The following is a 27,253-nucleotide window of genomic DNA, read 5'->3' as shown; positions in this document are numbered from 1 at the left end:
CACAAAGTAGCTAGGCATGGTGGCACGTACCTGTAGTCCCAGCTACTCAGAAGGCTGAGGTGGGCGAATTGCTTGAGCCTGGGAGGCAGAGGTTGCAGTGAGCTAAGATCACACCAAGATCACTGAACTCTAGCCTGGGCGACAGAGTGATACCCCATCTCAAAAAAACCATCAATAACAACAGCAAAAGTTACTGACTTGAGACCCAGGAAAGACCAATGTTTCAATTCAAGTCTGAAGGACAGAAAGAAAACCATGTCCCAGCTTGCAGGCTGTCAGACAGTAGGCGTTCCCTCTTACTCAGCCTTTTTGTTCCATTCAGACCTTCAACTGACTGGAAGGGGCTCATCCACATTAGGAAGGGCAGTCGGTCTCACTCAATCTATTGACGATAATGTTCATCTGACCCAGAAACACCCTTGCAGACACGCCCAGAATAATGTTCCAGCAAATGTCTGGGCACCCTGTGGCCCAATCAAGTGGACACATAAAATTAACCATCCCAGGTCCTTTCCAATTAGTCACTGGCATCTGTTCTTTTCTGGAGAGTTGATTTCTATCCTGGCAGGAAAGAGAGGCACACAGAAAAGAGGCTTATTGAAGGGAACTGAATGAGGGGACTGGTCAGAAAAGTCAGCACAGGATGAAGGGAACTTAAGATTGAAGGATGGTGATACTTCCAAGGACGAGCAACTGTAGGAAGATGCTACCACCTGCGGACTGAGGAGGCATGCAAAGGAGGTGGACTAGGCACTCACTGTCCAAAGCACTTAACACATTAACCTTCAAATAAAGTTTTATTGGGATATAATTACATACCATACAATTCACCAATTTAAGGTTTACATTTAGAGTCTTGCAACCATCATCACAGTCTATTTTAGAGCATTTTCATTGCCCCAAAGATAAATCTTGCACCCTTTGCCATTGGCCTCTGATGCCCCCATTTCCCCAGCCCTAGGCACTCACTGATCCACTTTATTTATTTATTTATTTATTTATTTATTGAGACAGAGTATCACTCTGTCACCCAGGATGGAATGCAGTGTCGCGATCTCAGCTCACTACATCCTGCGCCTCCCAGGTTCAAGTGATTCTCGTGCCTCAGCCTCCTGAGTAGCTGGGATTACAGGCATGTGCCACCACACCTGGCTCATTTTTATATTTTTAGTAGAGATGCTGCTTCTGCATGTTGGCCAGGCTGGTCTCAAACTCCTGATCTCAGTTGATCTGTCCACCTCAACCTCCCAAAATGCTGGGATTACAGGCGTGAGCCACCGCGTCCAGCCTACTTTCTCTGTAGATTCGCCTATGCTGGCATTCTAGGTAAATGGAATCACGCAATAGGTGGTGTTTTGTGACTGGTTTCCTTCACTGAGCATATTGTTTTCAAGGTTCAGCCATGACAACTCAGGTATTCTCATTTTACAACTAAGAATTAGAGGTTTCCTAACTCTTGGTAAGTGGTAAGCAAGGATACCTCTCCCATCCCCGCCACTGGTGGTGGAGCTCATTACACTATGCTGCCTCTGGGTCCCCACGGAGCTGTCACCCAGATCTTCACCCACCCTCAAGACCAGCGCTACGTAAATGTCTCCCACTGGGTTCCGTCTTCCTGTCTCCAGGCCATCCTGACCCCACTGCCTAATTGATATCCACTCTCAAGTCCTGACTACATCTTGACCTCCAGGGCTCAGGGGACATCAGGCCTTTTGATCTGCCCAACACCTGTTCTCTCTTCGGAACAGGACTCTGGCTTCCTCTGTGGGAACCACCCCTACCCCACTCTCACTCCGCAGGGCCTGGGTGGAGTTTTTCCCACGCCACCTGCTGCGGGAGCAACCATGTGACCAGGCCTGGCCAATGAGAGCTCCACAGCCCTCCCCAGTCCACAGTGATTGGTGGAGGGTGAGGAATGTAACCTGATTGGGGAAAAGTAAGGGAGCGATGGGGAAGGGGTGTGCTTGTGGTTTCCGGCAGCTTCCCTGTGTTCTGCAGAAGCAAGAGGAAGAGACTGTCATCTTTCATGTGGATGGAAGGGTGTTAGGATGTCCTATATAGAAGCGCTATGGCCATTTTGCTACCATAGGTGAGGAGGACCACAGGGGAGTGTGTGTGGGGTGGGGGGGCAGGGTCATTGTGAACCTAGTATCAACACTGCGGAAAGCAGTGAGGAGACAGAAAGAGAAAGAAAAGTCAAATGTTTGGTTTCAGTTCCTGGATCAAGCAATACCTGAAGAAAGAGGTCTCTGGGTCCCTGATTTAGCAGAGCTAATAACTTCCTATTGGAAGCAAAGGTGGCTCACGTCTGTAATCCCAGCACTTCGAAAGGCTGAGGCGAGCTGATCACTTTGGGCCAGGAGCTTAAGACCAGCCTAGGCAACATGGGGAAACCACATCTCTACTAAAATACAAAGATCAGTCAGGCATGGTGGTGCACGCCTGTAATACCAGCTACTTGAGAGGCTGTGGCAGGAGAATCGCTTGAACCCGGAAGGCAGAGGTTGCAGTGAGCTGTGATGGTGCCGCTGTACTCCAAGGAAGCAAAAGTGAAATGTTTTCTGTGGCTTCTAAATGATAAAAGGGGGAAATATGAATTTCGTGTTCTAAAATTCTTTTATTCCTCAGCAGTTAGAATAATGTGTGCCCTTAAAGCAGCCAAATGAATAACTTCAATAATTTTTTTTTAAATACCCATGTGGTCTTATTTAAACATACACACCTACACAGAGCATCAGCAAGTAAGTGCAGCAGGTGTCATTTCTGTGCAGTTTTTTTTTTTTTTTTTTTTAATTGTTGCAATAAAGCCACTTGGAAATCAGGCATGGAAAATACCATACAGAGGCTGCCGCCCCAGCAGAACCAGAAGTATGGGTGTTTGTCATTGTTTCCACCTGGCAAAGACAGCTTGGTCTGAAACATGTTTCCAGCTGTCACAGCACTGAATAAGTTACAGAAAATTGGAACAACGGGTCACATCTTAGCAGAAAACGGTGCAGGAAAAGTGGGACAGAATGGATATCCTGAATCAGCCCAGGCAAGTAGGATGTAAAGCGTGGGAAGTACATCCAAGCAGAGGCAGATTTAGGATGAATGCTTTTGTGGAATTAAACTATTGCTTCTTTTTAAAAAGATTATTATTAATATTATTTTTTTAAGATGGAGTCACCCAGGCTGGAATGCAGTGGCATGATCTCGACTCACTGCAACCTCCACCTCCCGGGTTCAAGCGATTCTCCTGCCTCAGCCTCCTAAGTAGCTGAAATTACAGGCACCCACCACCACACCTGGCTAATTTTTGTATTTTTAGTAGAGACGGGGTTTCTCCAAGTTGATCAGGCTGGTCTCGAACTCCTGACTTCAAGTGATCCACCCGCCTTGGCCTCCCAAAGTGCTGGGATTACAGGCGTGAGCCACCGCGCCCGGTCAAATTTATTATTATTGAGACAGGGTCTCCCTGTGTTGCACAACCTGGTCTCAAACTCCTGAGCTCTAGTGATCTGCCTGCCTCAGCGTCCCAAAGTGCTGGAAATCGCACCCAGCTTAAACCATTGCTTCTTAACCAGGGCTACTCATCAGAGGTCCTGCGTGAGTTTTTATAATATGTTCATCCCTTAGGCCCAGCCCCATAGCTTCTGCTTCAGTAGAACTGGATAGAGCAGGAGCATCTGTAGATTTTTTTTTTTTTTTTTTTTGATCTCGAGTTTATTCTGACAGGCAAGCCCAGTTAAAAATCCAGGATTAAACATTGGGAAATTTTGTCTAATTTTGGAAATATAATTGGAATTTCTTTAAGTGGAGGGAAGAAAGTATCATAAAGATAAATTCTCAACAAAACAAAACAAAACACTTTGGGAGGCTGAGGCAGGATCACTTGAGGCCGGGAGTTTGAGACCAGCCTGGGCAACACAGTGAGACCTCATCACTAAAAATAAAAATAAAAATTAGATGGGTATGATGGCTCACACCTGTAACCCCAGCACATTAGGTGGCTGAGGAAGGAGAACTGCTTGAATCTAGGAGTTCGAGGCTGCAGTGAGATATGGTTAGCCTGGGCGACAGAGCAAGACCCTGTCTCTTAAAAAATAAATAAATAAATCAGTGCAGCCCCTTGGATGTTGTTTGATACCTGAAGCTGGTTTTTCCACGTGGCTCCACTAGATAGAGACTAATCGTCCCCCTGTTTTCCTGTTTCCCTCTTCTGAAAAAGAAAAATGTATCCACCGAGATAGGACACCCGAGACGCGTGGACAGCGCAGACTGGAGCAGCCAGCCGAGCCCTCCGCCTCTGGCCATGCACACACGTGACATCAGTTCCCGTTCAACAGCGGAGATCGCGGGGCGGGATGACTGCGGCCAGGTTATCTTATGTATCATATATAACGCTCAGCACTCCTTCGGCTCTCCTGCCGGGCGTTGTCCAGCCGACCTTGCAGCAGAGCCTCGCAGGGCTCGCAGCGTGGGGCGCGGGCGCCCTCTGCCGGACCCAGGCGAGCGCCGCGGGCCCGAGACCTTCCTTGCCCTTGGCGCGCCAGGGAGCCGATCTCTCTACGCGATCCAGGATGAAAGGACCTGTAGTGTTAGGGCTCAGCCCCGCAGGGCTGCCGTTTCAGAGGCAGGAGTGGGAGGACGCACGTCCTGGGGGCGAGAGGCGCCTTTTAAAGCTCTGAACACATGAGGTGGGAAAGTGCTCTGCGCCCCAGGATGTTTCTCGGGAACCTGCAGCAGACAGACATGAGCGGTATTGAGGCTGAAGTTCCACTTTGAAAGGTGCCTTTGGTTTCCCTGAGTTGGGAAACGTCGTGTTTTCTTGGCCTCAAGTCACCTGGCTCAAGGGATCTTAAGGAGGACCTTAATAAGGGTCTGGTGTTTTTATCAAAAAATTTTTGCAATCTACTCATCTGACAAAGGGCTAATATCCAGAACCTACAAAGAACTCAAACAAATTTACAAGAAAAAAACAAACAACCCCCCATCAAAAAGTGGGCAAAGGATATGAACAGACATTTCTCAAAAGAAGACATTCATACAGCCAACAGACACATGAAAAAATGCTCATCATCACTGGCCATCAGAGAAATGCAAATCAAAACCACAATGAGATACCATCTCACACCAGTTAGAATGGCGATCATTAAAAAGTCAGGAAACAACAGGTGCTGGAGAGGATGTGGAGAAACAGGAACACTTTTACACTGTTGGTGGGATTGTAAACTAGTTCAACCATTATGGAAAACAGTATGGCGATTCCTCAAGGATCTAGAACTAGAAGTACCATATGACCCAGCCATCCCATTACTGGGTATATACCCAAAGGATTATAAATCATGCTGCTATAAAGACACATGCACACGTATGTTTACTGCAGCACTATTCACAATAGCAAAGACTTGGAATCAACCCAAATGTCCATCAGTGACAGACTGGATTAAGAAAATGTGGCACATATACACCATAGAATACTACGCAGCCATAAAAAAGGATGAGTTTGTGTCCTTTGTAGGGACATGGATGCAGCTGGAAACCATCATTCTTAGCAAATTATCACAAGAACAGAAAACCAAACACCGCATGTTCTCTCACTCATAGGTGGGAACTGAACAATGAGATCACTTGGACTCGGGAAGGGGGACATCACACACCGGGGCCTATCATGGGGAGGGGGGAGGGCGAGGGATTGCATTGGGAGTTATACCTGATGTAAATGACGAGTTGATGGGTGCTGATGAGTTGATGGGTGCAGCACACCAACATGGCACAAGTATACATATGTAACAAACCTGCACGTTATGCACATGTACCCTAGAACTTAAAGTATAATAATAATAATTTAAAAAATTATCAGAGGTATGGGATCTCCCAAAGGGTTAAAACCTTGAGCTCGTACTTCCTTCCCAGGGGTCTCTCCTTCTGAAAGATGGTCCTCCTAAGCGGTGGCCCCGAAAATCCTGTGTTAGAAGTAACCCAGGCCGGGCGTGGTGGCTCACGCCCGTAATCCCAACTACTTGGGAGGCTGAGGCAAGAGGATTGCTTGAGCTTGGAAGTTTGAGGCTGCAGTAAGCAATGATCACCCCACTGCCCACCAGCCTGGACGATAGAAGGAGACCCTGTCTCAGGAGAAAAAAAAAGAAGAAGAAGAAAAAAGGCAACCCAGATGTCTACCAAGAGGCAAAAAGAGAAGATAAGCGGAGGAACAGTGGCTTAGTGGTTAAGTTTACAGCCTCTGGAACCAGGCCAAGGAGATTCAAGCACAGGCCTGGGCTGGGGTAGGAGCTGGGTCAGGTCAGCAGTGGTTGCCCTGGAAGAGTATGGCAGCCAATTAAAAAACGAGATGGGGCTCTACGAATTGACTTGGGAAGATGGCCAGTGTAGGTCACCGAGTGAAATGCACAAATCGCAGATCAAATGCATAATATTCCATCTGGGGAACAATGCAAACCCAAACATGTACGTGGATAAAAGATTTCTAAAAACCATCCAGAAAGATATACATTGAATTATTAATAGTGGTCGCTTCTAGGGAACGTTTGGAAGAAGAGCCTTTTTTTCTTTTTCTCTTTTTTCTACTTATATGCAGTTTATATTTGATTTTGAGGCAAGTATTACTTTTGGAGGTGGAAAAAAAGAAAAAAAAATGCACTCTGTTAGTGGTAGGTTGCTACTAGCTTATCTCAAAGGAAGGAGGTTGGTAACAGAGTTTGCTATCAATCAACAGTCTGCAGGGAGATTTACTTGTCACTGAAAATACCCTTTAGCACTGCTGGAATAATTTCCTATGTGTGTACATGCATTATTTATTACAGAAGAAAAGTTTTAATGTTTTAAAAACAGGGCAATTTAACCTTGTCTTTAGTCCAACAAAAATATATTGCATGTCAGGTACTCCACTAAGCCTTGAAGACATGGAAACTACCAAATTGGTGTCTGCCTTCCAGGAGCTTATGGTCTGGCTGAGTGCGCCACACACTTTAATGTGCTTCCACATCACCTGGAGCTGTTGTATTGGTTATCTGTTGCTGCGTAACGAATGACCCCAACACTCAGCAGCTGGAAACAACAAACATTTATCATCTCAAATAGTTGCTGAGGGTCTATCTAATCACTCCTGAGTGATTCAGGAGTGACTTACCTGGTTGATTCTGGCTTGGGGTCGCTCATGAGGTTGGAGTCAACATGTTGGGGGCTGCAGTCATCTGAAAGCTGAAATTGATTCACTTGCAAGGCCAAAGGATTCACTTGCGAGATGGTGCACTCCCATGACTATTGGCAGGAGACCTCAGTTCTTGGCCATGTGAGCATCTCCACAGATTAAGTGCTTGAGTATCCTCATGACATGACAGCTAGGTTCCCCCACAGTGAGTAATCCTAGGGGGAAAGGTGGAAGCTGCAGTGTCTTTTTTTTAAAAAAACAAAAAACAAAAAACAGAATCTGGCTCTGTCATCCAGGCTAGAGTGCAGTGATATGATCATAGCTTAGTGCGGCCCCTAACTCCTAGGCTCAAATGACCCTCCCACCACAGCCTCCCAAGTAGCTAAGACTGCAGATACATGCCACCATGCCCAGCTAATATTTTATTTTATTTTATTTTATTTTATTTTTGTAGAGACAGGGTTTTGCTATATCGCCCACACTGGTCTTGAACTCCTGGCCTCAAGCAAACCTCTTGCCTTGGCCTCTTGAAGTGCTGGGATTACACGTGTAAGCCACACACGCCCAACCTTTACAGTGTCTTTTATGATCTAACTTTGGACGTCACACTTCATTTCCACCATATTCTGTTAGAAACAAGTCACTGAGTACAGCCCACAAAAAAGGCAAGGGGAAGCAAGCTCCACTGAACATAGATGTATCAAGGAATTTGTGGACATACTTTAAAACCACCACCTTTCTCAAATGCAAATTCTGTTTGAGTAGGTCTGGAGAGATTCCCAAATTCTGCATTTCTAACATGCTCCCCTGTGATACCACTGCTGTTGGTCCATAGACCACACTTTGAATAATGAGGGAATCAAAGACTTGCAAAGACTTACAGTTCAGATCGCCTCTTTGGAACTACAGTACTTGCAAGAATATCCTTTCTCATCCTGCCATCATCTTTGGATAGTGTCCAATTTTAAAATCACATTTTCCCTGAAAGCTCAGATCAGGAAAGTAAGAGAAAGACAAGATTACCTTGTTAATACACAAGGACAAGCTGTAATGGAATTAAAAACAATCAAAGGGAGATTCAAAAAACCTCTCTGGCCTTGTTCTGGAAGCTCTCAGAAGCATAAAACATCAGCCATCAATTCTGAAGGGGAAGCTAAACAAACAGCCTGGGTTTTTAATAAGAATTGTACAAAGTGCTTTATGGGACTAAGACTCCCAGCTGCAGTACTTACAAAAGTAGCTTTGATATGGGAGGGCAAGAAATGGCACCCGAGTCTCAGAACATGAAAACTTCTTCATGCTCTGCTGGCTTGAAGGGTAGTAAATATAAAAAATCAGTTTCTCATTTAACAGCCAGGATTAAAATTTGCATAAAACTAAGTAGCCTAAAGAAACAAACAAAAAAACTAAACTAAATCACCTGTATTTTTCCTATCGCTTTGGTCCGTGCTACAGTCTGGATGTGATTTGTCCCAACCAAAACTCATGTTGAAATTTGATCCCCAATGTGGCAGTGTTGGGAGGTGTTTGGATGATGGAGGTGGATCCCTCATGAACAGATGAATGCTCTCCTGCTGGACGAGTGAGTTCTCACTTTCTGGGGAATGGATTAATTCCCAAGAAAGTGTGTTGTTAAAAAGTGGCCTCCTCAGTTTGACTCTCTTGTGTCCTGTCTAACCATGCAATCTCTTTGACATGCCCACTACCCTTCTACTTTCCACCATGGGTGGAAGCAGTGTGAGGCCTTCATCAGATACAGCTGCCCAATCCTGGACTTTCCAGCCACCAGAATTGTGAGATAAATAAATCTCTTTATAAATTACCAGTCTCGGGTATTTTGTTATAGCAACACAAAACAGGTAAGACAATTTACATGCCATACAATTCACAATTTTAACATGTATGATCCAGTAAATTTAAGTATAGATTGTGCAACTATCACCACTGATTCTAGAACATTTTTATCACATGAAAAAACTCTGTATCCATGAGGAGTTACTCCGTATTTCTCCCCATCCCCGCCCCTCCAGCCCTAGATGACCACTAATCTATCTTCTGTTTCTATGGATTTGCCTGTTCTGAACATTTCATGTAAGTGGAGTAATACAATATACAACCTTTTGTGTCTGGCTTCTTTCACTTAGCATGATTTGCATGATTTTTAAAATTGTAGTAAAATATACAATATAAAATTTGCCATTTTAACCTTTTTTTTTTTTTTTTTTTTTTTGAGACGGAGTCTCACTCTGTTGCCCAGGCTGGAATGCAGTGGCGTGATCTCAGCTTACTGCAACCTCTGCCACCTGGGTTCAAGAGATTCTCCTGCCTCAGCCTCCCGAGAAGCTGGGACTACAGGTGTGTGCCACCATGCCTGTCTAATTTTTGTAGTTTTAGTAGAGACAGGGTTTCACCATCTTGGCCAGGCTGGTCTTGAACTCCCGATCTCATGATTTGCCTGCCTCAGCCTCCCAAAGTGCCAGGATTACAGGCGTGAGCCACCGCACCTGGCCAAGCCTTTTTTTGTTGTTGTTTCTCAAAGTTGCCCAGGCTTGAGTGTTCTGGTGCTCTCACAGCTCATTGCAACCTCAAACTCCTGGACTCAAGCGATCCTTCCACCTTGGTCTCCCAAAGTGCTGAGATGACAGGCATGAGCCACTGTGCCTGGCCCCATGTTAACCATTTTAAGAAGACATTCCATTGACATTAAGTACATTCACATTGTTGTTCAATAATCAACATCATCCATTTCCAGAACTATTTTCATCTTCCCATACTGAAACTCTGGACCCAAGCATAATGTTTTTAAGGTTCATCCGTGTTGTATCACGTATCACTACTTTATTCGTTTTTACAGCTGAGTAAGATAAGTGCCTTGTTTGGGTATGTCATTTTGTTCAGTTGATGGACATGAGTTGTTTCCACTTTTAGTTATTATGAACATTCACGTACAATGATTGAACATGTTTTTCTTTTCTTTTCTTTTTTCTGAGACGCAGTTTCGCTCTTGTTGCCCAGGCTGGAGTGCAATGGCACGATCTCGGCCCACCGCAACCTCCGCCTCCCAGGTTCAAGGGATTCTCCTGCCTCAGCCTCCTGAGTAGCTGGGATTACAGGCATGTGCCACCACACCTGGCTAATTTTGTATTTTTGGTAGAGATTAGTTTCTCCTTGTTGGTCAGGCTGGTCTGGAACTCCCAACCTTAGGTGATCCGCCTGCTTTGGCCTCCTAAAGTGCTGAGATTACAGGCGTGAGCCAGTACACCCGGCATTTTCTTTTTTTATAGAGACAGGGTCTTGCTCTCTCACCCAGGATAGAGTACAGTGGCACAATCATGGCTCACTGCAGCCTTGACCACCTGGGCTCAAGCAATCCTCCAATCTCAGCCTCCCAAGTAGTTGGGACTGCAGGCACCCACACCACGCCCAGCTAAGAAGAGGTTTTGCTATGTTGGCCAGGCTGGTCTCAAACTCCTGGACTCAAGTGATCCACCCACCTCGGCCTCCCAAAGTGCTGGGATTGCAGGTGTGAGCCACTACACATGGCCATGTTTTCATTTCTGTTGGGTTAATACTCAAGAGAGGAATTGCTGTATCCTATCTGTTTAACTGGGAAACTACCAGATTGTTTCCTGAAATGTCTACACTATTTTTACATTCCTATCAGCAAGATATCGATGCAGGATTTTTGTTGGCCACTTTGCCAACCAGGGAACTCCGTGAATGGTGATGCCCTCTACCCGGGCCTCACTTGGCCTCAGACCTGCTGCAGGAGGCACCCCGCCCACTTGGTCCGCTGGCTGCACCTGATTTTCACACCAGCTCAGCCTGTGGCTGGACCAGGTGTGCCACAGCCCACCTGTGTTACAGTTCGTACATGCATTTGATGGTTCCCAAGTTCTTATCCTGAATCCAAGAAGAATGAGGTTATGCTGACAATCAAAAAGCAAGGATGATGAAGAATTTTACTGAGTGATGGAACAGCTCTCAGCAGAGAGGGGACACGAGGGTGGTCCCCCACCTGATGTTGGTTCGTCACTCCCCCAGTATGGCTGGGTCCAGGGCTTTTATGGGCTCAGAATGGAGAAGCGCATACTGATTGGTTTCTGAGTACGCAAAAAAGGTTAAAACAAAGGCACCAAAGTTGGGCACAACAGTGTAAAAAACCAATTAAGGAAGGGTAGATATATGTAAAATAGGTGAAGCATGGGGATCAGAGGAAAGCACGCCAGACGGGAAGACCGGTTCTCAATCCAGTCTGTGGATTTACCTGGGACTTGTAGTTTGGCTTTCAGGCTTTAAACTGTCTTTGGTTTGAGGGTCGGGTTTCACCAGGGATCCACCCCTATCTGCCTAGGCATGTGACTGCCTCCTGCTATTCTCCCCTCTCAAGAGGTACATCTAATTGCCGTTAGGATAAAGACCATGATCACTCTTAACTGCTTCCTGCTGACAGGGGGCGCTGTTCTTGGAAAATGGCAGTCAGAGCTCACTCAGAGGCCTATCTAAGGGTCCCTGGTAAAAGGGGCAATCGTCTGAGATTCCAGTTGGAGTTTGATGACCTCTAGGTGAGAAGAGACAAACCAGGTTATTAGAAGACATGAAAAAAAAAAAAAAACATGGGGGTAAGGACAGCACAAAAATCCTGAGGCTGCCAACACACCCAGGTAACTTGTGGCTAGAGTTATGTCTGCTAAAATTTGGGTGCAAGGAGCTTGGCTTTGGTTAGCTTCCCTGGTCTTATTTTCCCAAAGAAACCTCCAGGTTATGGGCACCTCATTTACCCCTATCACCTGGCAGGATTTGCAGGATAGTTGCCCAGAACTAGAATATTGATCCAGATTTCTATATTACCCATCCCTTGTTTCTTCTGAGTTGCAGCCAGAGACCACTAGTTGGTTCACAGGAATAAACAGGGTTAGTCTAAAATACAGACAAAAACTTAAAAACAACTAATAAGACCAGAATTTAATGACAAGTGTGGTAAGTTTTGAAATAATTTTTCTCCGGCCCTCATTTTTGTTAAAAACAAAGAATAATAGGATTGTTTGCAAAATAAACTTTAGTCTTATACTTGGCCTGATTATTTGCATAAAGTACAGCAAGAATAATTATTTTTCATATATGCTTTTAAAATTGGCTCTAATGGAATTCTGTTCCATAAGGAATATCAGAAAAGACTTTTTAAAGTCAAGCCCAGCAATGGGTTTGTACCCTCAAATACCTATGAGTTGGGTAAATTCCTCTCTTCTTGAGGTCCCAAGATAACTTGGGGCTCCTGGACCTGTTAGAAAGTGACATTCTTTACTCATCATGAGGAAAGAGAGAGACACTCTCATATTGTTTTATATTGTTTTATACTCAGTACCTGTTTTAAGGAAAAAAACAAGGAAGTAAAACCAAAGACAGGCAGCCCAGTGCCAGGCCCGAAACCAGGCCTGGGCCTGCCTGGGTTAAACCCAGTAGTTAAAAATCAACTCATAACTTAGAAACTGATGTTATTCATAGATTCCAGACATTGTATAAAAGCACACTGTGAAACTCCCTGCCCTGTTCTGTTTCTCTCTACCAGTGCATGAAACCCCCGTCACGTACCCCCTAGATTGCTCAATCAATCACAACCCTTTCATATTAAATCTTTAGTGTTGTGAGCCCTTAAAAGGGACAGAGATTGTACACGCGGGGAACTTGGATTTTAAGGTAGTAGCTTGCAAATGCTCCCAGCTGAATAAAGCCCTTCCTTCTACAACTCGGTGTCTGAGAGGTTTTGTCTGTGGCTCGTCCTGCTGCAGTCACAGGTTAGGAGCCCTGTACAAGGACTGTAGACAAGGTATGAGGCCAGTTTCTCCAAGAAACTTTTTTTTGGCTCTGCAAGTCAAGCTTGATTCCTTAAAGGGAAGCACACCCTTCTATCAGAAACTGATAAAACAACCAGTTTCTCCAATTGTGTCCTGTTGCAAAAGAAAGTGGATTCTTGTTGCACTTACACAAGTAAGAATGCACTTACACATTGCCATAAGAATACTCACAAATAGTTTCCAAATTCTAGAGAAACCAGCAGATGAACCAATATGCTGCAAATTTTTTTCACAGGAGTATACTTTACTCAATTGTTAAATGCTGTAAATAGTTCAAAATAAAAGTTTTCTTGACTCTGAAAAACAAAAGATCGGCAATGTTTTAAGCAAAAAATTAAACAGATTACCTGTTTTCTATTAGTTCAGCCCATTCAGTTAACTCTTGTTCTGCCTGATAAATTGATGAATATTTCAGCTCTTCATGAGTCCTGAATATTTTTCCTTTATTCTAATATCACAATCTAAAGATATTGGAAATCTGCATTTAAGAGCACCTAAGTTCCATAGCTGATTACAAACCATCTTTTGAAGAGGATCAAAACAAGACTACGATTGTCTGTGAACGACAAGATGTCTTTAGACAGTCTCAGTCAAAAACACGATTGACAAATTTCATTATTTCTGTGGTTTACAATAACTTAACATAATAATCCTAATTCAAATTGATATCATATACTCACATATCAGAATTTTAGAAATCTCATACAATTTTGGAACACATATTAATGTTATTCACTAAAATGTAACCTGAAGAAGATTAAACATTATTTTCATTTGGGCAATCCCATGTAATTAAACATGTCAAATAATCCAGGGGCCCTCTGTTGGCATCCAAAAGTTAGGGGTCAAAAAAGACAATCTTGAAGCTAAAGTTTGATTTGGGGAAGCCTACTAAACATGTTAAAGGTTTAAAACACTTGATACTATAAAATAGAATTCCAGGTTATCATTAGCCAAAATGATGACTCAAAAACTTCTTTTAAAGGCACAAAACCTTTACTCATTAAAAGGGAAGACAACTTTCCAAACAATTTGTCTCTTGCCTTTCCCTTCTTTTTTTGGTAGTTTATTTGCAAGGCAAACAAAAATCTTTCATTATCCTTTACTATTACATAAAAATCTTGTTCAAGACAGTCAGATTTCATCCTTGCATCAGTCTACTATTAATGTCATCCCCAATTTTTAGTAATACCTTATAGATAAATCTATCCAATCTTAACTAGTTTGAACATGAGGTGAGATTCTTGTAAACCTTTTATAACCCTTTACAAATTCTTGTTAAAAAGCAGACCAGTGCCTTAAGAAAACCTTGTTGTGCTTTTATTTCAAGGTTCAATTTACAGAAAAACCAAATAATATCCCTTTGAATTTAATCAGTATGTTCACACAGAGCATTTATTTTATAAGATTAATTTTTACAAACCATCCACAACTTGTTCAAACCTTTAGGTTTATCTTATCTAATTTCAAACAAACAGCCAGCCTTAATTTATTACAATTATGATTCGTAGACTTTCACCCAATTACATAAAATTAAATTCACTCTTGGTTGAGGAAGAGAGAGAGGTAGCAGAGGATTCATCCAAATGATCCTGGTGTCCACTACCCTTCAAAGCCAGACCCTGGTGGGGCAAGTCCTGCCAAGTCATCAGGTGCTGATTAAACACAGAGGACTGGGTGGGAGGCAAATTCCTAAAATGTGGTTCTTTCCCAGAAACATCTTATAATCTAGTTCAGTGCCTTGCAGCTCCAACTCACATCAGAATCACCTGGGAGCTTCTGAAACCATTCTGACCCTGAACTCCACCCTAAATAAATCAAAACTCTTGGTCCACAAACTGAAAAAAAAAGTTTAATCTCCATGGGACATTCTAATGGGCAGCCAGAGAGGAGATCCACTGATCTAGATTTTTCATACATCACTTAAAAATTTGCAAATTATAAAATATTTCATTAAAGTATGAAAATTTGAATCAGTTTGGGGTTTTTTTTTGGGGGGGGGGGGTGGTAAAAGACCTTAAGGAAAAGATCGTAATTCAATTTCACAAATAATCCACAACTTAGTATAGTCTTCGATGGAAGCAACACGCCCGTCTTAGTCTGTTCGGGCTGCTATAACAAAATACCACAGTCAGTCGGGTGCGGTGGCTCACGCCTGTAATCCCAGCACTTTGGGAGGCCTAGGCAGGAAGATCACGAGGACAGGAGATCAAGACCATCCTGGCTAACACGGTGAAACCCCGTCTCTAATAAAAATACAAAAAAATTAGCTGGGCACGGTGGCGGGCACCTATAGTCCCAGCTACTCGGGAGGCTGAGGCAGGAGAATGGCGTGAACCCGGCAGGCAGAGCTTGCAGTGAGCCGAGATCGCACCACTGCACTCCAGCCTGGGTGACAGAGTGAGACTCAAAAAACCACAGTCTGGGTGGCTTATAAACATCAAACATTTATTGCTCAGTCCTAGAGGCTGAGAAGTCCGTGATCTGAGGAAGGGTCTGCTTCCTCAGAGCCCACACCCCTTGAAGTCTCACACTGTGGAGAGGATGAGGTATCTCTCTAGGACCTTTCATAAGGCACTAATCCCATTCATGAGGGCTCCACCCTCATAACCTCACACTTCCCAAAGGCCCCACCTTCTATCAACTTGAGGGTGAAGATTTCATCATATGAATTCTGGGGCAACACAGACATCCAGACTGTAGCACTCTCCCACCCCTTATCACCCACAATTCAGAACAGAAACGATGGTCTTTGACTTACTTGATGGACTTCATAGTTCTGCTTGGCCAATCTCAAATACTCTCATGTTTCCAATTATCTTTTGTTATCAGTAAACCAAATTGTTTTTTCTCCTAAAGATTCCCGTTACATTATTAATGATTTCTCCTTGATGTTTTAGGAGAAAATGAGCCTGGTGAAGTGGCTCACACCTGTAATCCCAGCACTTTGGGAGGCAGAAATGGGAGGATCACTGAGTCCAGGAGTTAGAGACCAGCCTAACAACACAGTGAGACTTCGCCTCTACAAAAAAATAGAAAGAATTAGCCAGTTGTGGTGGTGCACACCTGTAGTCCCAGCTACTTGGAAGGCTGAGATGGGTGGATTGCTTGAGGCTGGGAGGTCGAGGCTGCAGTGAGCTGTGACCCAGCCTGGGCAAAAGAGTGAGACCCTGTCTCCACCAAAAAAAAAAAAAAAAAAAAAAAATTGTGTATATACACACACACACACGTATGTAAAAGAAAAACATGTATATAAAAGAAAATTAAGTATGAGACCAAACAAGGTTCAGCTTCGTTTGCTGTGACTTGAACAAGGCTGGTGACCTGTCGGTCTCATGGCAGAAAACACAACCCAGAGAAAAATCAACACTGCAGTTTTGTTTTTTTTTTTTAAAAGAAATCTTATAATTAACAAAATTCACATTGTACAAAAGTACAATGATAACTGTACACTTGTTTCTCTGCAAATGTCACTTGGTAAATTACTATCATCTTTTACAGACAGGCATAACTGGACACACTTTACAATCTTTCTGATAAATATATCGCCACTTTGCATCCAGCTTGGATAACGCTCTTCAGGACGGCATAGGCTGGAGCCTGTTAAAAACAATAAGCAAACAAAGAAACATGTTTTGTGCTCATTTTTGGTTGTAAGATTCAGGACTGGCAGGGCAGGCTTTGGATTTCTCGGGATAAGAAATAGATCTAAGGAACAATTTATTTTAGTTTCGAAGAAAGCTATTCAAAATGTTGGAATGCCTCTGCTACTGCCAAAGCATTGGAGTCATCCAGATTCTCACAGAAAAGGAAATGAAGCTCCTGGGAGGCCAAGGCGGGCAAATCATCTGAGATCAGGAGTTCGAGACCACCCTGGCCAAAAAAGCGAAAACTCGGTCTCTACTAAAAACAAAAAATACAAAAATTAGCCAGGCATGGCGGTGTGCACCTATAATCCCAGCTACTCGGGAGGCTGAGGCAGGAGAATTGCTTGAACCCGGAAGGCAGAGGCTGCAGTGAGCCAAGACTGCACCACTGCACTCCAACATGGGCGACAGAGTGAAATTGTCTCAAAAAAAAAAACGTTCCTGGGGAAAACAAGAAGGGATAATGCATGAAAGGAGATTCCCAATCTGGAGCAATAACGCATTTCCTTGCTTTTTGTCAAAGCAACATCACTGGTTTTCTCTCCCTTTGGCTGTCGCTTTAAAATTTATTCTTCTGGGAACAGAAACCTCAACCTCCCAAATAAGGAGTCCCAAAGCAGAACAGGTAACAGTAGGGCCCTACCAATTCGGCATCATGTTCAAGGCCTGTGTCATGGTGCTCAAGCTCTTCATCCCGAAATTTCTTTATCACCTGGTTAAATAAAAAGACACCAAAGCAAGTTAGCCTTCCAACTCTCCTACTGTTCCATTTCATTTTGGAGGCTAAAGCCTCTTATTATGGCCTAAGACAGGGAGGCCAGCTTTTCCTCTAAAGGGCCAGGGAGTAAATACTTTGTCCCAACTACCCAACTCTGCCACTGTAACCAGAAAAGCAGCTGGAGACATGCAAACAAATGGACATGCTTGTGTTCCAATAGAAGTTTATTTAAAGAAACAGGTGGCTGGCCACAGGCCATAGTTTGCCAACCTCAGATTTAGACTCTAAAAAACTAAACAGTTCCCTTATTTGCTGTGGAAAATTATCTCAGGATATCTATTCATTTATTTAATCTAAAGGGTTCCTGCTCACAGCATCTGCTCAGAATCTACCAATGATAAAGAAGTGGGCAGGGTGCGGTGGCTCACGCCTGTAATCCCAGCACTTTGGGAGGCCAAGGCAGGAGGATCACCTGAGGTCAGGAGTTAGAGACCAGCTGGTCAACATGGTGAACCCCCATCTCTACTAAAAATACAAAAATTAGCTGGGCATGGTGGTATGTGCCTATAATCCCAGCTACCTGGGACGCCGAGGCAGGAGAATTGCTGGAACCCAGGAGGCGGAGGCTGCAGTGCAGGTGGAGACCACTGCACTGATAGAACGAGACTCCATCTCAAAAAAAAAAAAATGAACAGCACCAGGTGGTATGGCTCACACCTGTAATCTCAGCACTTTGGGAGGCCAAGGCAGGAGGATCACTTGAGCCCAGAAGTTCAAAACCAATCTGGGCAACAGAGAGAGACACTGTCTCTACAAAAAATTCAAAAAATTAAAACTAAAAGAAGTGAACAGGACAGGGCTCAAGAGACAACGGTTCTGGCCAGATGTGGTGGCTCATGCCTATAATTCCAGCACTTTGGGAGGCCGAGGAGAGAGGATCACCAGAGCCCAAGAGTTCAAGACCTGCCTGGAAAACACGGTGAGACCCCATCTCTTAAAAAAAAAAAAGGCCAGGAGTGGTGGCTCACGCCTGTAATCCCAGCACTTTGGGAGGCCAAGGCGGGCGGATCACCTGAGGTCCGGAGTTCGAGACCAGCCTGACCAACATGGAGAAACTCCATTTCTACTAAAAATACAAAATTAGCTGGGTGTGGTGCGCATGCCTGTAATCCCATCTACTCCAGAGGCTGAGGCAGGAGAATGGTTTGAACCCAGGAGGCGGAGGCTGCTGTGAGCCAGATCACGCCACTGCACTCCAGCCTTGGCAATAAGAGCGAAACTCCGTCGCAAAAGAAAAGAAAAAAAAATTAGCTGGGTGTGGTGGCATGTACCCGTAGTCCCATAGCTACTCGGGAGGCTGAGGCAGGAGGATCACTTGAACCCAAGAGTTTGAACATACAGTGAGCTATGACTGTGCCACTGTACTCCAGCCAGGGCAACAGAGCAAAATCCCATTTCTAAATAAAAAGAAAAAAAGACTAAGGAGACAAAGGTTCTAGTCCCAGCTCTGTCTGTGCTATATGGCCAGGGCAGATGGGTTCACCGATCTGTTCCTCAGTTTGTTCACCTTTAAACTGAGGCTCTAAACCCCCATCATCCCCTAACAATCTCTAGTATGTTTTCCTCTTACCCAATTACTGTCTGCCCTTTTCTCCTTGAGCAGCCCTGTTTTAGAGCATGGACAAATACCTGAAGAAGTTCCTCGTATTTTTCAGGGTCCTCCTCCATCAGCTTCCTGATCTGGTTGTTGTAGTGATGTGCTATGCTCTCTTCCACCGCCACGGTGCAGGCCATTGCACCTTCCTTCCCGAGCAAGGCGGTCCCTGCCCCTGGGATTGTTAAACCCAGACCAGAAAAGAAAGAAGCAGATATGACTGGTAATGGAGATCATCTGTGGCCAGGGCTTCTCAACCTCTGCACCAGACATTGGGCTGGGTCATTCTTTGTGTGCCCCATGCATGGTGGGATATTTAACTGCATCCTTGACCTCTACCAACTAGATGCCAGCAGCGCCAACTAAGTTTTGACAACCAAAACTGTCCCGAGGGCTGGGCGCGGTGGATCACACCTGTAATCCCAGCCCTTTGGGAGGCCGAGGTGGGCAGATCACCTGAGGTCAGGAGTTCGAGACCAACCTGGTTAACATGGTGAAACTCTGTCTCTACTAAAAATACAAAAATTAGTCGGTGTGGTGGTGGGCACCTGTAATCCCAGCTACTTGGGAGGCTGAGGCAGGAAAATCGCTTGAAGCTGGGAGGCAAAGGTTGCAGCGAGCCAAGATCGCGCCACTGCACTCCAGCCTGGGTGACAGGGCGAGACTCCATTTCAAAAAAAAAAAAGTACCTAGATATTGCCACATGTCCTCATCGGGGGGCAAACTCACCCTGAGGGAGAACCACTGTTTTAAAAGAGACTGGATCCCAGTGTTACACCTGGAATTACATAGTAAGAAAAGCCATTCTCTTTTCAATGCTGTTTTATCCTGACTGTGGCCAAGAGAAAGTCAGCATTTGGGGTGAATATATCTTTGATCTTTTATACCATTTATTCCTCTTCCTTTTCTAAAAGAGTGAACAGACCTCAGGTTGAGAATCTTTGTCAGGGAATAGTATTTGGCTGCAACTGAATTATACTAGCTTTTTTTTCTGTTATTTTTACTGTATTTTCTATTTATAATACTGACATTAGGCCAGGTGTGGTGCCTCACGTCTGTAATCCTAGCACTTTGGGGAGGCCAGCAGTTTGAGACCAGCCTAGGTAACATAATGAGACCCTATCTCTACAAAAAAATAGACCTGTGCGTGGTGGCATGTGCCAGTAGTCCAAGTTACTCAGGCTACTCAGGCTCAGAGGCTGAGGTGGGAGGATCACTTGAACCCAAGAGGTTTCAGTGAGCTACGACTATACCATTGCTCTCCAGCCTGGGCAACAGAATGAGACCCTGGCTCTACTTTTTGTGTTGTTTTTTGTTTTTTTTTTTTTTTGAGACAGAGTCTCGCTCTGTCGCTCTGTCACCAAGACTGGAGTGCAGTGGGCCGATCTCGGCTCACTGCAACCTCCACCTCCGAGGTTCAAGCAGTTCTCCCACCTCAGCCTCCCAAGTGGCTGGGATTACAGGCCTGCACCACCACACCCAGCTAATTTTTTGTATTTTTAATGGAGATGGGGATTTCACCAGGTTGGTCAGGCTGGTCTCGAACTCCTGACCTCATGATCTGCCCGCCTCGGGCTCCCAAAGTGCTGGGATTACGGGTACAAGCCACCACACCCGACCTTTTTTCTTTTTAAGTACTGACATTAAGATTCTATCTTAAATAAATTTAAGCCACACACCAAAAAAGGCACTCAATTTAACTTTGGAAAAATATGATGTAAACAGAATGAGGTCGTAAGAGGACATAGCAAGAACTGTGAACATGATACCTGAAGGATGTAATCATCCTAAATCCCCAAGCTTGCATAAGCTCTTCTAGAGAGACACGTACCCAGCGCAAACCCCAGCACGTTCCAAAAGGGCATCAGAACTGTCGGCCGGACCCTGAACGTAACCATCAACTCACTGAACTTTTTCAAATGGTCCTTTTCTTGATCCCACATTTTCTGTAAGAAACATAAAAATAAAGACATGCAAGAATTCCATAGAGGCCTCCCACTCATCCAAGCAGCATACAGGAAGCAAAATAGAAACGAGAAAATGATGGGAACTGCTGTCTCTGCCATTCCCCTCAAAACATCAATGGAAAAAGTAAGACATCAGACTAAAGGAATCTTTGACAAAGAGAAGACAGCGCCGAGAATACAAAAGAATCTATCATCTCAATTCCAGGTAAGACTGCCATGAGCTACAGGTAAGACTGCCGTGAGCTACAGGTAAGACTGCCATGAGCTACAGTTCCAGCAGAAGTCTCTCAGGCCCACAATGTGCCTAGTAAATAACAAGGGTCCACACGCATAAGAAATGGCATGTTTAACCCATTTCAAAATCAGGAAGGCAGAACATTAGCTGTTGTGTAATTTCCTTCCAGACTACTAGAATAGTATCATCTTGTTGTTGTTGTGGTTTGCTTGTTTTGAGACAGGGTCTCACTCTCTCACCAAGACTGTAGTGCGGTAGCAAGCTCATGGCTCACTGCAGCCTCAACCTCCAGGCTCAAGTGATCCTCCAACCTTGGCCTCTCAAATTAGCCAGGATCCTCCAACCTTGGTCTCTCAAATTAGCTGGCTAATTTTGTTGTGTGTGTGTGTTGGGGGTGGGAGATTTGCTGTTTTTTTTTTTTTTTGCGACAGAGTCTCACTCTGTTGCCCAAGCTGGAGTGCACTGGTGCGATCTCAGCTCACTGCAACCTCTGCCTCCCAGGTTCAAGCAATTCTCCTGCCTCAGCCTCCCGAGCACTGGGACTACAGGCGTGCACCACCATGCCTGGCTAATTTGTTTTGTATTTTTAGTAGAGACAAGGTTTTGCCTTGTTGGCCATGCTGATCTCAAACTCCTGACCTCAGGTGATCCACCCACCACAGCTTCCCAAAGTGCTGGGATTACAGCTGTGAGCCACTGCACTCAGCTAATTGTTGTATTTTTTGTAGAGACGGGGTCTCGTCATGTTGCCCAGGCTGGTCTCAAACTCCTGGGCTCAAGCAGTCCATCGGCCTCGGCTTCCAAAGTGCTGGGATTACAGGCAGGAGCCACCACACCCGGCCCCGAATATTATTTACATCAGAGGAAGAAGGGAGAATGCTAGCTGCGGCTAATACTTAGATGGCACTTCCTAAGTGCCAGGAGCCGTCAAAGAGCTTTATGCAAGCAATTCATTCAATCCACACAATCCCTGTGAAGGACACACTATGACTGCATACCTGTCTATGTACTATATGTCTCTGTGCTTTATCCATAAAAAGAACAATATGCTTTTTGCTCTCCATCTCTCCACCAAGAACCAACTTTCGCTCTCCTGGAGACAATGGCATCTCCCTGGGGAACGCTTGACCTCCCGTGATTCATTACTTGAAGGCCTTTGGATCTGCCCATTCGGTAGACCAGGGTGAGGGAGATGAAGAAGCACCCACCTGAATGACTGGCCCGACGCTTGTCCGACCCAGGACGGCCATCTGCCCGGCATAGATGCGGTTTGCTCCATATTCGCCTGCATGATCCACCCGGATTATTCGATCCACAACTGCCCGATTGATATTGTCTAAGGTCATTCCTGAACTGCGAAATCTGACAATGATCCTTCTTCCATAAGCTGAAATGCAAGTGTTTATTCTTTGTTACGTTCAGGTAAAATCCAAATGTTCCTTTTACAGACAGAAGAAAGGGCACTTTGGGATGCCAGGCATGCCCATAAATGTACTCTGTTTAACCTACAGTGTTAAAAAAGAGGATTCTACCTAAAGATCTGGATTTCTGGCTTCACTTTAAGTGTATGAAGATCTGGAAATGCTGAGCCTATCTTCTTACCAGGTAGTTAACATGGCAGCCGCTTCTAGATGGGCGTGGTTCTCCAGTTCACCGGCCCTCTGGCACATTCCCCCCAGCACATGCTGTACAGGAGAGGCCCATAGACAGCTTTCAAAATCATGGTGCTCTTCCCCAATTGATCTCTGGGAGGAGGCTCTCTGAATTGACATTTTTTAGAAGCTATGTGCATAAGTCTTCACTTCAGCCAAGGCTGAGAACCACAGCCTAAGTTCTCTTAAAACCCACACCTGCTGGGCGCGGTGGTTCACGCCTGTAACCCCAGCACTTTGGGAGGCCGAGGCGGGTGGATCACAAGGTCAGGAGATCGAGACCATCCCGGCTAACTTGGTGAAACCCCATCTCTACTAAAAATACAAAAAATTGGCCAGGCGTGGTGGCGGGCACCTGTAGTCCCAGCTACCAGGGAGGCTGAGGCAGGAGAATGGCGTGAACCTGGGAGGCGGAGCTTGCAGTGAGCCAAGACCGCGCCACTGCACTCCAGCCTGGGCGACACAGCGAGACTCCGTCTCAAAAAAAAAAAACAAAAAACTCACACCTGTCCGGGCGCAGTGGCTCACGCCTGTAATCCCAACACTTTGGGAAGCCAAGGAGAATGAATCACCTGAGGTCAGGAGTTTGAGACCAGCCTCGCCAACATGGTGAAACCCCATCTCTACCAAAAATACAAAAATTAGCTGGGTGTGTTGGTATATGCCTTTAATCCCAGCTACTTGGGAGGCTGAGGCAGGAGAATAGCTTGAACCCGGGAGGCAGAGATTGCAGTGAGCCGAGATCGTGCCACTGCACTCCAGCCTGGGCAACAGAGTGAGACTCTGTCTAAAACCAAACAAACAAACAACAACAAAAAAAAAAAACAGAGAAAAAATTTTAAAACCCCACACCCTTGGGCATTCAATTTTGAGACTAGCCTTAGAGTCTAGATTTCACCTGATTATGGTCCAAAATCAATTCAAAGGAACTCTTACCTTCAAAATGTAAATTCTTCATGACAGATTATATTTTATCTTTAAAAATAAATATCTTTTAACCTTAACACCTTAATTATATTCTCTAAGCCTTATATTAGAGTAACTCAAGAGGCTTTTCTCCCTGCAAGGAAGAGTTTTGCCGCATTCTTAGGTGTGTAAGGTGTATTCACCTCATTTTGCAGATACGGAAAATAAAAACCTAGGGGTCATTTAGTTTGTAATGGCAGCTTCGATCTGCACTGGTATCACTTTTTTTTTGAGACACACTCTGGCTCTGTCGCCCAGGCTGGAGTGCAATGGTACGATCTCGGCTTACTGCAAACTCCACCTTTCGGACTCAGGCAATTCTCCTGTTTCAGCCTCTACAGTAGCTAGGACTCCAAAGTAGCTAGGACTATGGGCATGCACCATCATGCCCAGCTACTTTTTTGTATTTTTAGTAGAGACAGGGTTTCACCATGTTGCCCAGGCTGGTCTCGAACTCCTGAGCTCAAGTAATCCTCCCATGTCGGCTTCCCAAAGTGCTGGGATTACAGGCGTGAGCCACCGCCCCCAGTCAGCATTGGTATCACTTTGTAATGTTTTAGCGCTCTTAGGCCGTGACTACCATGTCTTTAATGCATACGTCTTTTCACTTAGGCTAACTTCAACATCCAGCAAATATGTGGAAAAAATTCATTTTGGATACACATGTGGTTCTTTCATGACAAAGGCTTGAGTGTTTTGGACACGAGGTGATGAGGTGGGTTGGTGAAATTTGAGGTGGCTCTGCACTTGAAATCTTCTACCAGATGGGGCTGTAAATGTCACACTTTTAATAAAGAAGTGTGGACGTAAGTTCTGAAGCATAATGACCCAGCTTTGGTCCATTCCTCGGCATGATCCCCTTCATCTCACTGAGCATATCTGACTCAAAAGACGGATAGGCCCGGTGTGGTGGCTCACACCTGTAATCCCAGCACTTTGGGAAGCCCAGGCAGGTGAACTGCTTGAGACTAGGAGTTCAAGATCAGCCTGGCCAACATGGTGAAACCCCATCTCTACCAAAAATATAAAAATTAGCCAGCCATCGTGGTGCGCCTGTAGTCCCAGCTACTCAGGAGGCTGAGGCAGAACAATCAGTTGAACCCAGTAGGCAGAGGTTGCAGTGAGCTGAGATGGTGCCATTACACTCCAGCCTGGGTGGCAGAGTGAGACTCTGTCTCAAAAAAAAAAAAGAAAAAAAGAAACCAAAAACATGTGTCCCATCTCCAACACTAGCCTTGGGAAAATCAGGATCGACATTTCTTACACATAAAATTAGCAGTAATCATTGGTGACTCATACCTGTAATCCCAGACTTTGATAAGCCAAGGAGGGAGAATCACTTGAGGTCAGGAGTTTGAGACCTGCTCATCATGGTGAAACCCCATCTCTACTAAAATTCAAAAATTAGCCAGGCATGGTGGTGCATGCCTGCAGCCTCAGCTACTTGGGAGTCTGAGGCAGGAGAATCGCTTGAACCCAGGAGGCAGAGGTTGCAGTGAGCTGAGATCGCACCACTGCACTCCAGCCTGGGCAACAGAGCAAGATACTGTCTCAAAAAAAAAAAAAAGGCGATAATCAGGCTCTTTCCTTTTTAAGGGAAAACACATAACAATAAAATTATCTTACTGAGTTATGAGGATAAAATTAGATATAAGAAGCAAAGTAACTTTATAAACAGAAATGATTCTTATTCTGTTATGCTCACTGGCGAACAGAACAGCATTAAAATTCACATTCAACAACCCTCGGAGTTTTGCCCACATTGCCACACACTTTAAAATAAAATTGAGGCTGGGTGCTAGAAGCTCTCAAATGCATCACTTTACGTCCATATTTTCCCAACATGTGAAACACGCCAGTGTGGTACCTATGAAATTTTAAGTGGCTTATGGATATGCAATAAATAACCCCATGTAGTAAGGGGTACTCTTTTAAATTCTCTTGCAATCTTTTATTTCATTAAGGAAGACGTCTCCATTTACAACTGGCATATCCTCAACACCTTCCCAACACTTGCCAATTTCCCCTTTGTAACAGAAAGACAGTATTTAATACAATTTCATAACTTTTTAATTTCAGTTTTTTTTTTTTAATGATTACTCATCCATTTGTGGCAAGTGGCACTGGCTTCCCATTCACCTTAACGATTTCGTTTCAAGGAAATTAATTTAATTTTAAAATGGGACACGGCTATAAAAAAAAACACACACACACACACATCTAGTAATCAAAAGTTCAAGCAGTACTGCCTGCCATTAGGCAAAAATCCCGAAGGTGGTACACATAATTTAACGTTGAGAAAACGACCTCATGACAATTTTTTTTTTTTTTTTTTTTTTTTTTTTTTTTTGGCAGGGGTTGGGGAAACAAAGTCTCGCTCTGACGCCCAGGCTGGAGTGCAGTGGTGCAATCTCGCCTCAAGGCAACCTCTGCCTCCCGGGTTCAAGCGATTCTCTTGTCTCAGCCTCCTGAGTAGCTGAGATTACAGGCACCTGCCATCACGCCCGCCAAATTTTTATCTTTAGTAGAGGCGGGGTTTCACCGTGTTGGCCAGGCTGGTCTCAAACTCCTGACCTCAGGTGATCCTTCAGCCTCGGCCTCCTACAGTGCTGAGATTATAGGCTGGAGCCACCGCGCCCGGTTTCATGACAATTTTCTAAGGCAGCACAGATGAAACAAGGAAAGCAGGAACCATGGTCCAAAACCAAGTCTCTCTACTCCAAATTCGATGATCCTTCTACTACACTGATGGCTCTCAAAGTTTACAGTGCATGCAAATCACCTAAAGGGCCTGTTCACAGACCACAGATACCGACCAAGTAGGTCGGGGTGGGGCCCAACAATCTATTTCTAGCGAGCTCCCAGAAGTAGCGGAGGCAGCTGGTCGTCGGGCTACACTTTGCCTGGCAAGGCCCTGGGCAAAGACCACAAAAAGAGAGACTCCCTGAGACGCTAAATTTTCAGTGTCGACAACTGTCCTCGACTCGGAAAGCTGGCCGCACCTGCCGTGACATCACTGCACAGGTGTGCCACTCCGTCACTCCCCAGGCATCATTGCCGAAACCACCCCCGTCCTCCCGTCACTCTCGCCACGAACTACAGGCCCCGCCCGGGCCGCCAGCGCCCTGTAAGCTGCAGTCACGCAGTCGCGCTCCGTCGCAGGCCTGTGACGTTACGAACCTCTCCCCCGTGACCTCTTCGACCCAGATCTCAAGCGAAAATTCTCTAGCTTGCTAGCCCAGCGCAGGACTGACTGCGCGCATCCCTTTACCTGAGAGCGACTGCCGGGCGCCGGGGCGCAGCCGCCACAGGCAGGGAGCCGCCGCCGCCCCGGCGCAACTCATTGCCGGCACAAAAAACCAACCACTTCGTTGAACGGAGCGGACCAATACTGCCCTTGGCTCGGACT

At 45.0% G+C, this 27,253-nt stretch overlaps 1 protein-coding gene across 5 annotated transcripts; it reads right to left on the bottom strand.

The window, feature by feature from the left end:
* Positions 1-778: 778 nt before the first annotated feature.
* COQ7 (coenzyme Q7, hydroxylase) lies at positions 779-27,253 on the bottom strand. Of its 5 annotated transcripts, none has more exons than XR_012092921.1 (9): positions 27,116-27,253; positions 22,435-22,613; positions 20,856-20,970; positions 19,060-19,199; positions 17,296-17,364; positions 15,767-16,605; positions 8,032-13,301; positions 7,130-7,365; positions 779-4,719 (listed from the first exon to the last, which is right to left on the bottom strand). XR_012092921.1 is itself a non-coding variant. In XM_007986761.3 (6 exons), exons 1-6 carry the CDS (start codon positions 27,186-27,188, stop codon positions 16,528-16,530), a joined length of 654 nt encoding a protein of 217 aa, XP_007984952.2. In that variant the 5' UTR covers positions 27,189-27,253; the 3' UTR covers positions 14,304-16,527. The 5 variants fall into 5 exon arrangements, 1 of the variants encoding a protein (XP_007984952.2); XR_012092922.1 differs by having other exon boundaries at positions 779-7,365; positions 8,032-8,131; positions 13,177-13,301; XR_012092923.1 differs by having other exon boundaries at positions 779-7,393.

This window comes from Chlorocebus sabaeus, chromosome 5 (assembly GCF_047675955.1).
Source record: "Chlorocebus sabaeus isolate Y175 chromosome 5, mChlSab1.0.hap1, whole genome shotgun sequence".
Classification (NCBI taxonomy): Eukaryota; Metazoa; Chordata; class Mammalia; order Primates; family Cercopithecidae; genus Chlorocebus; species Chlorocebus sabaeus.
Note: the sequence above shows the minus strand (reverse complement) of the source record. Positions and strands in the feature narration are given on the sequence as shown.

What these genes read in the sequence shown, in the direction of transcription:
- COQ7 (XM_007986761.3), bottom strand. Translation starts at nt 27,188, where the DNA reads ATGAGTTGCGCCGGGGCGGCGGCGGCTCCCTGCCTGTGGCGGCTGCGC. An exon ending in CGCCCGGCAGTCGCTCTCAG is followed by an intron (nt 22,614 to 27,115) that starts GTAAAGGGATGC and finishes CTTGCATTTCAG; the next exon opens with CTTATGGAAGAAGGATCATT. An exon ending in AATACGAGGAACTTCTTCAG is followed by an intron (nt 17,365 to 19,059) that starts GTATTTGTCCAT and finishes TTATTTAACCAG; the next exon opens with GTGATAAAGAAATTTCGGGA.